Here is a 17,732-nt window from a genome sequence, read left to right as displayed (position 1 = left end):
AACATTTTTATCACCCCCAAAAGAAATCCCATCCCCATTTTCAAGTCACTCCCCGTTTGTCCTGCAACTGTTCTTTTCAACCCTAGCAGTAGACAATCCCTGATCTACTTTCTGTCTCTATGGATTTGCTTATTCTGGACTGTTAATGTACATGAAATAATATAATATAAAGTCTTTTGTGACTGGCTTCTTTCACATAGCGTAATCTTTTAAAATGATATCTATGTTATAGCCCGTATTAGTATTTCATTCTTTTTTTAATGCTGAGTAACATTTCATTGTATGGATATACCACATTTTTTAATCTATTAATTACTTGATGGACATTTGGGCTATTTCTACTTATTGTCTGTTATGGATAATGCAGCTATGAACATTCATGTACAAGTACTGGTAATTATTTTAAAGAAATTATTCTGGGCTGGGCATGGTGGCTCATACCTGTAAACCCAACACTTTGGCAGGCTGAGGTGGGAGGATCACTTGAGGCCAAGAATTTGAGACCAGCCTGGGCAACATGGGGAGATACCATCTCTACAATTTTTTTTTAAATTAGCCAGGCATGGTGGCTCATGCCTGTAGTCCCAACTACTCAAGAGGCTGGGGCTGGAGGATCGCTTGAGCCCAGGAATTCAAGGTTACAGTGAGCTATGATTACACCACTGCACTCCAGCCTGGGTGACAGAGCAAGGCCCCGTCTCAAAAAAAGAAAAAAAAAAAAGATTCTGTAGTTTCTGTCATTGTAATAGAGGAGGCCATAGGATCATATATGGCAAGAGTATATAGCAGTGCATTCCAGGGAGTGAAAAATAGGCCATCAAATTGAATTTATTGGGAGAACTTAAGACTAACTACGCATGAGGGATTGAAGCTGGGACACACAAAGCTTAAAATTATGATTCTTCTAGAGACTGTTACGGCTTTTTGCTGACACAGACAGTGAAAGTTTGATATTTTGCTGTATTTGTCTGAAAATGGAAACACACTTTTCCCAGTGGCACTATTCCTGAGGACTAGACTTCTTCACCTCTAAAACCTCTCCAATCCTAGTTTTTCCTTTTGGCTGATGATGACCAGCCACTGCCATTTTTGTCTTAGGTTTTGTTAGTCTGTCTTACTTCCAGTTATAAGTGGTTAAAATTTCTTATGAATTCTTCTTTTCTTGTGTTGAACTTTTGATTAATACATTTAGTCTATAGACAGTAATGAATTAGCACCTGATCAGGAATTTGTTAAAAACATCTCAGTCATTAAAGATTAAGAAACTAAAGCCAATTAATATTGTCATGTTCTGTCTCTTGGAGCTTGAGCAAGATATAGATCTATGTGTCAAGGACATATCCAGAAAATAGAGTCCACCTAGATACATTAACCCTGTACCCTTGGTCCACATATTTTATTTCAGCAATGATCCATGGACATATTATAATTTGACAGTTTCATCACATACCTAGTGTATTGGGTCAAATCTAGGAAGTCTCATCCTAGTGATCTTAACTCAGTGATTTCATTTTGCCCAGATGTTCAGCTGTGATAAACTTTACTAAGGCACAGATGATGGATGATACACAATAATTAATTCCAAAATTTGGGGGTGGCTACAATGTGACTAGGGGCTAGAACTCAGGTATCTACAGGACAAATATTGAGTGATTAGTCACTTTCTAAGCACTAGGTATGTATATGTTCTGCCAAGCTCAGTGAGTCTAAGTAGATTGCTTTCATTTCAGGTAATTTAAGTGCTTTCTTTTTACAGGAAGTTTTTAGCACATCTGAGGTTCTAAATCCAAAAAGTAAATAATAAATAGAGAAAGAAGTAATAACAACAATAATAGTAACCAACATTTATTGAACACAGTATGGGCTGGGCATGGTTCAAAGAAAGTTTGACATACAGAATGTCGACCATACTGGCTTAATAATCCTCATAACTGAATTAGTGCTTAAGTCAGTTGCCCAGCAGAGGCAAGTAAGTCATAAATCAAGATCTTCTGAATCCAAGACCTTCTCTCAAGCCTTGTTCTAATTCTCTCCTCAGCCATGAATGGTGAAAGGCACCACAAAGGCAGCGTGTCAGAAAGTGGCATTGTTCAACCTTTCCCCTGATGGGGCAAAGCTTTTATTTTTTTCCTTTACATTCTTTGACATCTGTTTTAAAATATAGATATCACTAGAAGAAATGACACTTTATTATAAAATCCCAGTAAAATTTCAATGTCTTATATAAAACCTTTATACTGAGCAAATTTCAGTAGGAAAGGGCTTGGAAGTAAGGCTCTGAATGTTTTAAAGGGGGACAGTGCTAAGAAATAATTAGAAACAAGAGCCTGGAGGGGTCCTGCCATTTTTACTGTTTTGCTTAAGGCTGACCTAAAATATGCATAGTCTTACTTCTCACCCTATGAGCTTATCCTTATTAATGTCTTTTTCCACCTAGTTTAGGGGTATTTTTGACTTTGTGTTTGATAAAGATGTCTAGAGCTGTACTGTAAAATTTTATTGTCACTTTTTTTTTAAATGGAGTCTCCCTCTGTTACCCAGGTTGGAGTGCAGTGGCATGATCATGGCTCACTGCAGCCTCAACCTCCCAGGCTCAAGCAGTCCTCCCACCTCAGCCTCCTCCTCCTGAGTAGCTGAGACTACAGGCATGTGTCACGACATATGGCTAATTTTTTTCAATTTTTTTTGTAAAGATCGGCGGTGGGGGGGGGGGGGTCTCTCCCTCTGTTGCCCAGGCTGGTGTTGAACTCCTGAGCTCAAGTGATCCTCCCACCTCAACCTCCCAAAGTGCTGGGATTACAGGTGTGAGCCATTGCACTGAGCTTTATTGTAATTTCAAGGGCTCAATGCAATTTCCAGTTTTTAAATTCATCTTGCTTGCAGAATTTGTCTTTCATTTAAAAAAAAAACTGCTAATTTGCTACATTTATAGCTGCTGTAATAGTTCTGTATGATTTACTACATTAGCCTGAATTTAGATTGGTGGATATGATTTAGCTGCTTTTAATATTATATGAGGGTAAAGCCAGATTTCTTTGGATCTATTCCTTTTAGATGGCAATCTTTGTAGTTGTTCTGCTTTACGAAATAAGCCCTGTGTGTGCTCATGCTTTGGTATACAGTTAAATGTATGATACTGTTAAGAAAACATTGATCACTGGAAAGTGACCTTCATTTCTTTATTTCATAAATATCATTATACAACTATATAACTACACGTAGTAGGGAAGCTCCATTTAAAGAGTAGATGACTTACACTGAAATCGTTTGACCTTTGTAAATTAGTTTAAATTACACAGAGATTGTTGTAATGTTCTTTATCATACATAATAGTTATGATTGCTAGAGAGGCACTCATAAATCATTGCTAAAAGGGCCAGCTGCTTTCATGTTTTCAGCAGGTTGAGTTAAGGGAACAACCCTTGCCAATTTGATTAATCTCTTATGTCCATTAGTTGGTTCGGAAGTTTTTTTGAGTGTAAATTTGTATGTAGACGACAGAGTTTATATTCTTTACGACGTAAAATTACTCAGCTATATCTACATATTTGTAGAATGGGGGATTCTTAGCCCTATAGAGAATAAGAAATACTGGATGGAAGACTTTTTTTTAGGATGACTGGCTACAGGAAGAAATTGTAGTGACATGTGTAGTGAATTTGAATTAATGTTCCTTAGGGAGCTACCAGAGAAATATCATTTACAAGATAATCAAGAACGTAAATAGATTCTCTGTGGAGTTGTTGTCTGATCACTGACATATATTCATCTGTATTGAAATGACTTCATGACTACATTCTAACAATTAGAGAATCATTAGGGGTGAGATGTACGTGTATACCTTCAAGAAAAGCAAAATATGTATTGGTAATAATATAATTGACAGTCAGCTGTTAAAACGAGTACATTGTGTACTTGTTAAACATTAGAGGCTGGGCACGTTGGCTCATGCCTGTAATCCCAGCACTTTGGGAGGCCTAGGCAGGCGGATCACGAGGTCAGGAGATGGAGACCATCCTGGCTAACACGGTGAAACTTTGTCTCTACTAAAAATACAAAAAAAAAAAAAAAAAAAAAAACAAAAAAACCGGGTGTGGTGGCGGGCGCCTGTAGTCCCATTGACTCCGGAGGCTGAGGCAGGAGAATGTGAACCCGGGAGGCGGAGCTTGCAGTGAGCTGACATCGCACCACCGCACTCCAGCATGGGCGACAGAGCGAGATTCCGTCTCAAAAAATAAAAAAAATAAAAATTAAAAAAAACATTAGAGTAACTTACCTTGGAACAGTAATTCTGAGGGAACCTTGATCATTTATGAGAATGATCTCCCCTACATTAATACTGCGTCAAAACTAACATTATGGTATACCTCAAAAAGTATTGGCATAGATGTTTTTAAATATAAGAAAATTCAAATGCATAATTGATAAGGGCTAAATGGCTCAATTTCCCAACCCCTAACAAAAATATGCCCTAACACAGCTCTGTGACTATGACTGCATTTATTAGAAAACGTTTAGTAAAAATCATCTCATCTCTAGTTCAAACCCTCGAGCACCAGTTCTTGATAATTCTCATGAACATTTAGAAATACCTTAAAAGAGAATTTAGACTCAAATCAAAAAACTTTATTTCATTTGGTTACAGGCCAAGATACCTCTTTTAACCATTTCTGGCTTTTAGAATCCTTACCATGACAGCTTGTCCTATCTCAGAGCTTCAGGAGGAAAAACTAGTCCCTCAAAATCAAGTTTGCTATTGAGCTTAATAAGAGGTTTCTGTACGTCATGTTTGTTTAGGAGAAAAGCACTTGTTCGACTCATTTAATCCTGGCCTGGTGAATTAAGGCTTGAATTAATACTGAGGGAACCTTGACTATACAGCTACAAAATCAATGTGTCCTGGTAGGCTTCTGATTAAGATAACATTAGCTCTTGTTTGAAGGCATCTTTCTCTGCTCCTACCATTTATCCAGTGGTAGATAATATATGGAGTGAAAAATGAAAAAGACATAGCTGGGCTTTAAAGCAAGATGAACATCTCTGTGGACCAGAAATGTGAAAGAAAAAAAAAAAAAAGCAAAACAGGACTTCATGAGTCGTAAGTGGGGCTAAATTTGTGGGCTTTCAGCTCCTGCTGTAGTAACAGGGATTAAAATTCTCCTTACAAGGTGGTGGCCCAAAGCCAGGATTACTATTTGAAATCAGAGCCCCACAAAAACGCACCTAGAGAGAGACACATACACACTTGCACTTAAAAGCAACATGAAAAGAAACAGTTTGCTGCAGGGGTCTACAGCTTATATGCAGCTATGGCCCTAATGCATAGAGCTGAGGGAAGAGGCAAAGATTCGCAGTTGGGAAAGAGAGCATCACAGCCTTGAAACCAGGACCTGAACCAATCTACCTACTGCCTGGCAATGAAATGAATGATATCTCTGTATCACTCAATGTAGGAGCTGCAAACTACCAACAGATGTAGCTCTAAACTCTAAGCCCCTGGGTATGGCTGGGAGCAGCCATAAAACCACCTGAGAGAGAGATAATGAGTTTAAAAAGAGAGGAAAATATAAAAGAAAATACACACACATGAGAATAATAGAAAACATACACATGCATATGTATGCACATACAAAACATCCCTTGCAAAATTTGTCTCCAAATCACGATCCAAAATACATGAAGAAATGGGATAGCACCCCTGCCCCAAGTTAAACTATCAAAAAGTGAATTAGGCTGGGAACAGTGGCTCATACCTGTAATCCTATCACTTTGGGAGGTCAAGGTGGGAAGACTGCTTGAGCCCAGGAGTTTGAGACTAGCCAGGGCAATGTAGTGAGGTGCCATCTTTACAAAAAATAATTTAAAAAATATTAGCCGGGCATGGTGGTACATGCCTGTAGTCCCAGCTATTCAGGAGGCTGAGATAGGAGGATCGCTTGAGCCCAGGAGGTTGAGGCTGCAGTGAGTCATAATTGTGCCACTGCACTCCATCCTGGGCAACAGAGTGAGACCCTATCTCAAAAGAGGAATTAATTCTAGAAGAAAGCAACATGATAGACTAGTACAACAAAGATTTTTACTTACATTTAAGATGCTTAGACCAGGTGCAGTGGCTCACACCTGTAATCCCAGCACTTTGGGAGGCTGAGGTGGGTGGATCACCTGAGGTCAGGAGTTCAAGACCAGCCTGCCCAACATGGTGAAACCCTGCCTCTACTAAAAATACAAAAATTAGCTGGGCATGGTGGCAGGCACCTGTAATCCCAGCTACTCAGGAGGCTGAGGCAGGAGAGTCACTTGAACCCAGGAGGCGGTGGTTGCAGTGAGTGGAGATCGTGCCACTGCACTCCAGCCTCCATCTCAAAAAAAAAAAAAAAAAAGATGCTTAAAGGCATAAATAAGGGGTACCACTCACTAAAATAACAAGAAACTAAGAAACAGAGATGGATGAAATGTAACTAGGTCTGAAAAAAAAAGATATCTTTGTCAAAAAAACTAGTCATTGAAGTTACTAAACTCAATATACAGGATAAATTCTAAACTTTGCCCTGTCAGAGAAGGCAAGGGAGTTAGAAGATGATGCTGAGAATGTTACTGTGTACAACACTCACAGAAAAAGATAGAAATATAAATGAGCAATTAGGAGAAATGGAGAACTGACCACAGGCTCTACAATATACCTTACTAGAATTTAGAGGTTTATTTAGGAGTGTATTTGAGAGGTTTCAGAAGAAGAGAATGGAGGAAATGGTAGAGAAGTAATATTTGAAGCTGTAATGGCTGAGAATCTTCCAGAATTGAAGAAGGATGTGAGTCTTGAAGGAAATGTGCTCCCAAGAGAAATTTCAAACATCTGGGAAGGAAAGAAAGGCCTGCATTGAGCAATTGATACTCTTTACAGCTCAGCTTTGAGAAGCTTTGGCTGATTAAAATGAGCCTTTTCTGTTTTTCACTGGAAACCACCAAAACAGAAATGTAATGTGTTGTATATACTAAACTATGCCTCTTGAAAAAGGGTCCTTATAAATAAATCATAAAAGAAGAGCCTTGTGGACAACTGAACCCACAGGATCAAGATACCAAGGAAGATCTCTCTAGGAAAGGCAGTCTCCTGTCAGCACCTTTGTGAAAAATAGGTGGGAAGACAGTAATGACTTGTTGTACCATCCTGAGGTCCATGTCTAAAAACTGTTTTCAAAAGGAACACCATGGCTGCCCCAATCTGGTAGAAAGAAAAAATTGAATAGGATTCTACATAAAAAGTGTTGCCAGTTAGAACATTTTGTTGAAGTTTTCTTTTAATGAAGAGGGAAAAATAGAAAGTAGTTCCTATGGAATGAGACCTTGTGAACACTGGATACTGCTTCAAGTTCACAGAAACATTGAACTGATTGCCAGTTGTCAGAAATTAGATTTAATTAATGTGAACAGTTACATACATTGGTGCACACCCAGAGGACCCGTGTGCAGAATCTGACTGAAGGTATACTTACTTCGATGAATCTCTTCTCATCACTGCTTTGTCAAAGCAGATCGCTATGAAATAAACTATACAAACAACTACCCTTGAAGACTGATAGCAATAGGATTTCAACCAGTACAGATAGGAGATTCTGTTTCTGTAGATGAAAAAGATCATACATTGATTTTCTGCATGACTTTAAATAAATTCCTGGAAACCTTGTAATGTCAGGTACTAGGTAGAATGAAAAAAATGAAGCAAAACAAAACAAAGAAAAAAAGAGTAGATTGGGTTTTATTTCTGCTTCAGTGTGGAGATCTAGCCTTTTGAAACTGAGCATTTTGGAAGACATGCCGTCCCCTGTGGAATGTTCATTCCGAGTATGGGACAACAGAAAATATTTAGCAGACCTGGTCATGAGATGATCTTGCTTTCTCAAACTGGACAATGGGAAAACTCTTCTTGACTACTCACTACTTACATTTCATGTCTTTTCTCATTGATATAGATCTCCCACATTTGTGGATAGGAATTTCTCTCACCTGATGAAATATCATCTGTGAACAACAGAAATCTGTCATCTTATTTTGGTATTTATCACAACTAGAAGAAAGATGTCAAGAGTTCTAATCAGTCACTGGGTATCAAATATCAGAAGTGTCCTCAGTTGGAATTGTATTCTCAGTAAATCCTAAAGCATTTGGGACCTTCACATGTGCTAATACTGTTTATATTTATTTGGAAATTAACCAAATATAACCAAAAGAAAGTGAAATAACCATAGAATCCTTTAAATGGAATAAAATTTATGGCAATAAACATTATTAGGAAGAAAAAGTATACTACATAGATACAGTGCAAGAACAATGAGGATCTTCTGTGCATCTAACTATATAGGTCTAGAAATATGTAAAGTGAATTATGATAGAATTAAAAGGAGAAACTAACAAATACATAATTATATCTCAACACTCATCGAACAAAAATTGATAGCTACAAATAATCAAAAATTAATAAAGATATAGGCAACTTTAACAACAAAATCAGCACACTATGTATTTAGAGACTCCATCTTTCCAATGGAAAAATACACATTATTTCAAGTACTCAATGAACATTTTTAGAAAGTGACTGTGAACTAGGTCACAAAAAGAAGTATTGCTAAATTTCAAAGGATCAGTATCATACAGGTGTTCTCTGATTGAAATGCAATTAAATTAGAAATGCACTAAGAAGTGAAAATGGAAATATAACCACTGTGCTCCTAAATGACTATAGGTTAAGTTAAAAAAAAATCACAGTAAAAATTACAAAACATAAGGCACTGAATTGAATCAAGTGATGTATATAAAAACTTTTGATATATAATTAAAGTGGTACCAAGGAGGAAATGTATAACCCTACATGTGTTCATTAAAAATAAAAAATCAATGACTTAATCATTCAACCTGTAAAGCAAGAGGAAAAAAAAGAGTAACAAGTAAAACATTATTAATGGACATAAAATGAGACCATAGTAAGTAAGGAGCTTCACTGCATTCTTGGATGTGAAGACTCAATTATTATGAACTTAGTCCTTCCCAGTTTAACCTATGAATTCAATGTAAGTCAAACTCAAAATTTCAACAAGCATTTTCATAAAATCAGAAAAACACACCAAAATCGTGGAGAAGATCAAAGGGGTCAGAATAGTCAAGACAATTTTGAGGAAAAACAAAGTGGGCTGAGAAGGCCTATCAGACATCAATTGATTTAAAGCTGGAGTGTGGGATCTACACAGGGATATACAGATAGAACCACAGACTAGAATAGAGAGCTCAGAAGCACACCTGTGCATTTATGGACACTTGATGTTTTGCAGAGGCATCGTTAGAGATCAGTGGGAAATAGATGGACCATACAATGAATGAGGCTGGCTTCATAGTTTATCCATGGGGGAAAAGTAAAATTAGATCGCATGTTCACGGCAAGCACAAAAATAGATTCTGGGTAAATTCAAGTCCTAAATGTGAAAAACCAAATTTTAAACTTTAAAATGTAGATGTAAGAAAAGATTTTCGTGAACAAAACATAAAAAGCAGAGAACATACAGGGATATGTTAAAATGTACATATTTTATACCATAGGATGCCATAAGCAAAGTTAAAGATAAGCTACACTAAGATAAGGGTAGGAGATCATCTTTGCCATGCACATAACTAACAATGGATTAGCATCTAGAACATATCCAAAACTTTAATAAGAGAAAGACAATCCAGCAGGAAAACGGGTAAAGGAAGCATGAAAAGCCAGTGAACGTGGAACAAGTTTAACCTCGCCAGTAATCAGGGATGTATGTGCAAATTAAAATGCACCCATCAGGTTAACTAAAACTTAAATGTCTGATAACACCAAGTATTTGATGAGGAGGTGGGCCAAATGGAAAACCTCATTCACTACTGAAGAGAGAGTAAATTGGTAAAACCACCGATTTGTCACCCAGAGCAATTCGGTGACATGTAGCAATGTTGAAGATGTTGCTAAGATCCAACAATTCCACATCAAACTATATTCTGTAAAGAATCTCTTAAACAGGTATCCAAGGAGACAGGTATAAAAAAGAATTTCATTGCATCATTGGTTATAATAGTGAAAAGTTGGAAACAACCTAAATGTCCATGGACAGGAAAATGTTGGCATATTCAAGCAACAGAATAATAATACCTTATGGCAGTTAAAATAGCAAACTATTATGTATCGACCTGGAGAAATCTCCAAAATGGTGTTGAAGGCAAAAAGCAACTCTTAGAATGGTATGTATATTCTTAAACGTGAAGTTCTTAAATTTAAAGTTTAAGAACATGCAAAATAATGCTATTAGATTGAATCACATAAAATGGGTGTTTTAGTAGGTGAAAGAAAAATACAAGCAAACAGCATCATTTTTAAGCTCAACCTAGTACTTGTCGATACGTTCATGGTAACACTGGGCATGAAATTCAGTGTGGCATTATCTCCTTGAGGGCAGCGGGGAGGAGAGAATGGTATGGTGTTGAGGCGGGCATGTGAGGGAGCTTCTGCTTTGGCTGTTAACTTTTCCTTCTTCAAAAAACTTTTGAAGAAAATATGGCAAATGATAAACTTATCAAGGCGAGGTGGTAGGAACATGGGTATACTTACTCCATTCTTATACATTTCTGTTGAAAGTATTTGCTTATGTTTAAAGCAAACCAAAGTGTTGATAGAGGTATAAAATTTTTAATCTCATGACACTATAAAGAAATATTTACAAAGTGATTAAATCCTTTGCTGCTTACTTATCTGAACATAGCACTCATGAGGCTTTTAGTATAACATAAAAAATTGAAAAGCATGGCTCCCTTCACACACCAGGCAAAAGCTTCAAATTTTGTTTTGTTCTTTTAGCACTGGTAAGATTGTCATCATTAAAACCATTCATTAGTGCCTCTTTTGCTTGCTGTTCTTCGGTGGCAGTCAGATGCATCTATCTACCATGGTATATAAAATTTGGTGATGATATTCAAATTACTTTTTTTCTTCTTTTTCTTTCTTTTTTTTTTTCTTGTTTACTTCTTTGATGCCTTTAGGAATCTGCAAGCAGAATATGACCGTCTAAAGCAGCAGCATGAACATAAAGGCCTGTCCCCACTGCCATCCCCTCCTGAAATGATGCCCACCTCTCCCCAGAGTCCCCGGGATGCTGAGCTCATTGCTGAGGCCAAGCTACTGCGTCAACACAAAGGCCGCCTGGAAGCCAGGATGCAAATCCTGGAAGACCACAATAAACAGCTGGAGTCACAGTTACATAGGCTAAGGCAGCTGCTGGAGCAAGTGAGGAGAGAGATGGGATTTTGACAAACATTCATTTTTCCCTCTTAAACAAAACTAAACCTCAGAGAGCACTTTTTATAGGTGCAACAAGCATCAATTCTTAAGTGCTTGGTATGTGCCTGCAAAGTGATAGTATCAAAGGATAGAAGTAGAGGAGATAGAAAAACTAGTGTGTCTTTTTTGTATTTGTTCAATATTGTTTCCTACCAAAGTGGTTTTTTCTTGACCAATTTGAAATACATCTTGGGGAAAAAAACGCCTAAAGCTTTCCACTAGTTCTCTAAAAGTGAATATTTCACTTCTTGAAATGGAACTATTTCATTTACCATTAGTTATATTTTCTGGTATACCTTTGTGGTTTTTTTATCGTAATCCCTAACACATAGTTCTTTAAGCCTCCATTGAAAACCTAGCAAGATACTGCATCGTAAGAGGACCTACCTGGACATAGTTGTGGCTTTCTGGGAATTTTAAATTTTTCAGTTATGTTCTCTCTATCTTGTTACTTAATACTTCACAAAGATATGAATCTTCCATTACAGTTTTGAGATCTCACATAGTCTCATCATTCTCACATGACCTTCTAAATCTTCCAGTTATTTAATGTAATGATGTATAGTCTCATTCCAGTGTAGCTCTAATTTTTTCTCAAATTTATAAGGGAGCACAATTCAGATACAAAGACAGTATCCATGGATTATATCAACAGTGAAATATCCCAAATTAAACAATCTTTGGGAGGGCTTCTAAAGTAGGAAGGGTCAAAATTTATGAGTCCTGAGTGTCTATAATATTTTGAAATTTATACATTTGTATGTTTATTATGAAAAGTAATTCTGTTTTCTTTTGGATGACTTAGCCCCAGGCAGAGGCCAAAGTGAATGGCACAACGGTGTCCTCTCCTTCTACCTCTCTACAGAGGTCCGACAGCAGTCAGCCTATGCTGCTCCGAGTGGTTGGCAGTCAAACTTCGGACTCCATGGGTAAGTGTCCTAGCTACTCTCAGATTTTGTTATCTGAAGAAAGGTAGAGTCATATTACAGGGACATGAATATTTGGCCATAGGTGTTTGACTCATTTTGGTATCAAGGAACCACTGAAAATCATATACCAGGTGAAAAAAGTCTAAAAAGAAAATTCTAAAAAGGTGTATTCTGGCAGCTCTATCTGGCCCACAGAAAACTAGTATAGGTGAGAAGACCAGTTAGGAGGCAATTGCCAAGGCCAAGATTCGTGAGTTCTGAGGGCCTGCACTTGAGAGATGTGGGAGGAGAGGACTGTGAGACTATTCTATAAAAATAGACTTGCCAGGGGGCCGGGCGTGGAGGCTCACGCCTGTAATCCCAGCACTTTGGGAGAGTGAGGTGGGTGGATCACAAGGTTAGGAGTTGAAGACCAGCCCGGCCAATATGGTGAAACCATGTCTCTACTAAAGATACAAAAATTAGCCAGGCATGGTGGTGTGCGCCTATAGTCCCAACTACTCGGGAGGCTGAGGCAGGAGAATCACTTGAGCCCAGGAGGCGGAGGTTGCAGTGAGCCAAAATGGCACCATTGCACTCCAGCCTGGGCGACAGAGCGAGACTCTGTCTCAAGAAAAAAAAAAAAATAGAGTTCCCAGGGTCTGGGGACTGACTGCAAATTGTAAGGAGAGGAATGAAGGGAGAGGATTTGGTTGGAAGAAGATAGTGAAACTTTTGATTGTGGACATATTGTGTTTGAGAAATTGACAGGTCTTCTAAGTCATGTCCCAAAAGAAATTAAGATACAGGTCTATACTTGAAGTAAGAGGGCAAACTGGAGAGATTTGAGAATGAGTTTCATAGAATTGATTGCTGAAGGCTGTGAGATGAGAAATCTATAAAATCTATAACACAGCTGCTTTGATCCAGTGCCTTGGGGAAGACCTCCATTTGGGTGATGGGATAGTAAAGGATGGATAAGTAGGGAGGTTCAAGGAAGATATGACGAAAAGGTGAAATGCTAAAGAGAGCTCAATGGAAATTAAATCACAGTCCATTGGGTCACTATAAATGCATTGGGTAATTTTGAGAAACCATTTTAGGCCAAGAGAAGGGAAGGTGGAAAACTTCTGTTTCAATGAAATGAAAGACTAGGTAATCTTAAAATGAATGAGGATTAAGGAAAGTGAAGTCAATTTTGAAACATTACCAAGTAAGAAGGAAGCCTTAGGCAAAAGTTGGATGAATTTGTTGAGGAAATGGTCCACATGGTCTGTTCTCATTCTTAGCAATGTTCTCTGCCTAGGACTAGGTTCTAAGAAAGGTGGAGCTGATGAGGCATAAATGATCAAAGGTCAAAACAAGAGTAGGGCATTTTACAGTGGTAATGAATGGCTAGGACAGGGGTTCCTAGCCAGCTGCTCATTGGTTCTTCCTGCTGTGTCTGGCTAGACAATAGAGGGTTTTATGAAGGCCACAAATACTTGGTCCCCCTCCCTCATTTCTCTTTCTCTGTAAAGGCCCAGTATGAGTCAGCTCCATCCTCTATCCTTACTTTTCCCTGGGTCCTAAACTGGTTATACTTGGTCCTCTCAGTCTTACCTCACAGAAAAGACAAGACCTGTGACTCCTTGATTCCGTACACTTACAGCTCTATTGCCTGATATGATGATGTGTTCAGGAATTCATTTCATACTTGAGCTCTTCCATGAGGGTAGAATAAAGACAAAGTGCCTTAACCAAAATGGATAGGACAGAAAGGAAAAGTCAGGGGTGTGGGTGAGTTTTAGAGCGAAAGATTTGGAGATCACAGTCAGGAAACTTCAAAAGTTGGATATCATGGAAGTAAAATACTTTCAAGCAATTTCTACATCTAACATGGTGCCTCCCAGCGAGCTGCTGAAGATTTTACTTGGAGATCACTGAGCGGTAAGGAGTGCAGTTCATGGAGTTGATGAGACCAACGTTGCTGAGCTTATCAGAGAGGGGTGAGGTCCTTATCGTGACGGCAGTGGTAGATCAGGATGGAAAAGATGTTGAAGAAGATGGATGAGGGTTCTGAGGAGGTGAACATTTCTGAGGAAAGAGACAGGGTGATTGAAATAAATGTGATGAAGTTCAAGAACCTGGAGCAGTGGGAAGAGGCACATCCTCCTCTGGAGAAGCCAAACCTTGTAGGAAAGCCAGGTTTTGATTTTTTTGAGAAGGAAAAGGGTATGTTTGAGATTGTTTTCCTGAATTTACTACACCTCCATGATTTAAGGCAATCTCTGTGTCAGATTCCCTCTCTCCACCTGAGATCTGAATATAGCTAATAAACTGTTGGGATTGCAAATGATAACACACTACATGAAAAACAATTGTATGCATTTGCAAAGTCTGTAAATTCTGAAAACAACTGAGCTTTAGTACCTCTTGTTTTTTTTCTACTTCAGGATTTTCCCCCTTTTTTAAGTAAGTAAAGCATATGAAACTAAGTCACATATTTTAGTGGTGAGATTCAGAGCCCTGGCTGCTTAGAAGCATTAATTATTTAGGCCGTTAACAATGGGAAATAGGCAGCATACTCGTTAAAGCCCCCAAATTAAAGTGCACATTAGGATGTGGTCCTGATGATCTGTGGAGCTAAAAAGATCATAGTAGAACTGAATACCAGGACAAAAGTGCTATATTCCAATGGCTAAGTTAAGCTAAGAGATAACTTGCTGGTATAAAATGGATAAGCTGTGTTGTTAAATTTGTCCTCTGAAAGAAAAGACTGAATTCAAAGGTACTTTTTCTTGAACTGTGTATTAGTCTTTTTTCACACTGCTATAAAGAACTACCTGAGACTGGGTAATTTATGAAGAAAGAGGTTTATTGACTCAGTTCCACATGGCTGGGGAGGCCTCAGGAAACTTACAATCATGGGGGAAGCTGAAGGGGAAGGAAGGCATGTGCTACCTAGCGAGCGGCAGGAGAGAGAAGGCGAGGGGAGAACTGCCACACTTTTAAACCATCAGATCTTATGCTAACTCACTATCATGAGAACAGCATGGGGGAAACCGCCCCCATGATCCAGTCACTTCCCACCGGACCCCTCCGGCAGACATGGGGATTACAATTCAACATGAGATTTGGATGGGGACACAGAACCAAACCATGTCAAACTGCATAAGCTAACTTCATTTAAAAAGGAAAAAAACCTTACCATCTTCTTGAAGGATGCACACAGGTGTTTAAATAAATGCAGTGTATATACTCGTGCTTTGAAGGTTTCAGATATAAAGCTGGGATTTGCTGAACCACATTCTGGATAGAGCTGCATTCTTTAAATATACAACCCCGATGACTGATTTTCTTTTAAGTGAAACATGAAACAAGTCATATTAGGTGATGTGTCTAAAGAGTCAACATATTTCCTCAAGCCATAAAATACTTACCACTGAGTCTCTATGTACCATTTGTATTCTGTACAGTTCTTACTGAGACAGTGTGCTAATGCAACGTACATTCTATTGGAGGAAGCAAATACAGAACAAAATAGAAATTAACAATGTTTATCTCCTGTTGGCTCTCATGGGCTCCATACACAAATCTATGATGTCGAAACAACACCTTATCGCTGATGACTCCTAACTTTCCACCAGATTACTGTTTTTTGAAGCATTTTATATTTTATTTATTTAAAAATTAAACTGTTCCTTTGCTTTTTAAAAAATTTATCATGTGCATTTGAGGTTTATGACATAATGGCTCCCTAGCTTTTTATTTAGAACAATTTCAAACTTATGGCAAAATTGCAATTAATTCAACAGTTTGCCACATTTGCTTTATATCTATTTATTTATGTACTTTTACATTCATGTGTTGTTAAATGGATTGCATATATTTATTTAGATTAACATGTATATCTGTATGTTAACATATTTTTATATACTGTATGTGTTTATATTTTATGTGCATATTTAATCATATTCATGTGTGTATATAGTTTGTGGATTTTTTTTTCACTGATCCACTCAATGGTTAGGTTTCATACATAACACTTCACCCCTAAACACTTGAACATGTGTCTTCTAAAATGAAAGATATTCTTACATAAGCACAATTATCACACTCAAAAAGAACAATACTGTTATCTAATGTAGAATTTAAATTCAAATACCTCCAACTCTGCCAATTAATATTCTTTATAGCGATATTTTTCATTCAGGATCAATGAAGGTGCAGCTTTGCATTTTGTTATGTCCCTGTAGTCTCCTTTAATCTGAAGCACTTTCCCAGCCTCTTTAAATCTTTCATGACATTGATATATTAGAAGAGGTCGGGCTAGATGTTTTGTAGAATGTCCCCCATTTTTGATTTGTCTGCTTGTATCCAAGTGATTGGGTACAGGTTAAATGTTTTATGCCAGATTACCATATAGGTAAGGTATCCTCAGTACATCACATCAAGGTTTTCCTCAAGATTCTCCATCCCCTTCACCGTTCTTCACTCTCCCTGGGCACTCCTTCCATTCTTTGGCTTCTGCTATGTTGACAACTCTTAAGTCAACATTTCCAGCCCAGACCTCCCACCTGAGCATCTTCTGGATAAAATTATAAATAAAAATATAGCCTAATCTGAAATCATGATCAACCTTTGGAACATCTCTTCCAATTTCCCAATCAATAAAAAGTCATTTTCTACACCTTCTTCCTTTACCTGCCTTCCTTAGCTATGTTCCACCACCATCAATCTAGTCACCAAGGTTAGTGTGTTTTGCTACTTATAAAAAAGAGCAAAATTCTTCAATTCAGTTACTTCTGCCCAAATTTAGCCCTCATCATGTATTACCTGAACAGACAATATGAATATTTTCCTAATTGCTTCCTCTGCCTTTGGTCTCTCTCCCTTTCTAAGCTATCTTCCAGATACTTCAGTTCCTCTTCTACCATTCAAATTATATCATATTATTCACCTCTTTAAGCATTTTATGCCTTCTGTTTGACAACAGAATAAATAAGTGTACTCTTTGGCCTTGAGTACATTATGTTCTTAACCCGAAATATAGCATCCTTTCTTTTCACTCAGTGAGTTTTCTTTTGGAACTTAATCATGCATTATATCATTCTGGTTTTGTTGTTGTTTTTTTTTCTTTTGTGTGAGATGGAGTCTTGCTTTATTGCTCAGGCTGGAGTGCAGTGGTGCAATCTCGGCTCATCGCAACCTCCACCTCCTGGGTTCAAGTGATTCTCCTGCCTCATCCTCCCAAGTAGCTGGGATTACAGGCTCGCCACCATGCCTGGCTACTTTTTCATGTATTTTTAGTAGAGATAGGGTTTCACCATGTTGGCCAGGCTGTTCTTGAACTCCCGACCTCAAGCAGTCCACCTGCCTCAGCCTCCCAAAGTGCTGGGATTACAGGCATCAGCCACCACACCCAGCCATGTTTTCAGACAGTTACTAGTACTTCTTTCTTCTGCCTACCACTCCCTAGAACTTAAGCTCCTTAA

The 17,732-nt window shown here is 38.1% G+C and overlaps 1 protein-coding gene across 6 annotated transcripts in view; it reads left to right on the top strand.

Moving 5' to 3' along the window:
* The window catches only part of DMD (dystrophin), a 1,770,560-nt gene that overhangs the window by 1,731,509 nt on the left and 21,319 nt on the right, over positions 1 to 17,732 (top strand). For all 6 annotated transcript variants that reach the window (XM_030807549.1, XM_030807552.1, XM_030807554.1 and 3 more), the window contains 2 exons: positions 11,050 to 11,293; positions 12,153 to 12,276. In XM_030807549.1, coding sequence (XP_030663409.1) covers positions 11,050 to 11,293; positions 12,153 to 12,276 — 368 coding nt within the window. The remainder of the gene's footprint in view (positions 1 to 11,049; positions 11,294 to 12,152; positions 12,277 to 17,732) is intronic.

This window comes from Nomascus leucogenys, chromosome X, assembly GCF_006542625.1.
Source record: "Nomascus leucogenys isolate Asia chromosome X, Asia_NLE_v1, whole genome shotgun sequence".
NCBI lineage: Eukaryota > Metazoa > Chordata > Mammalia > Primates > Hylobatidae > Nomascus > Nomascus leucogenys.
This window is presented reverse-complemented; position numbering and strand designations above follow the sequence as displayed.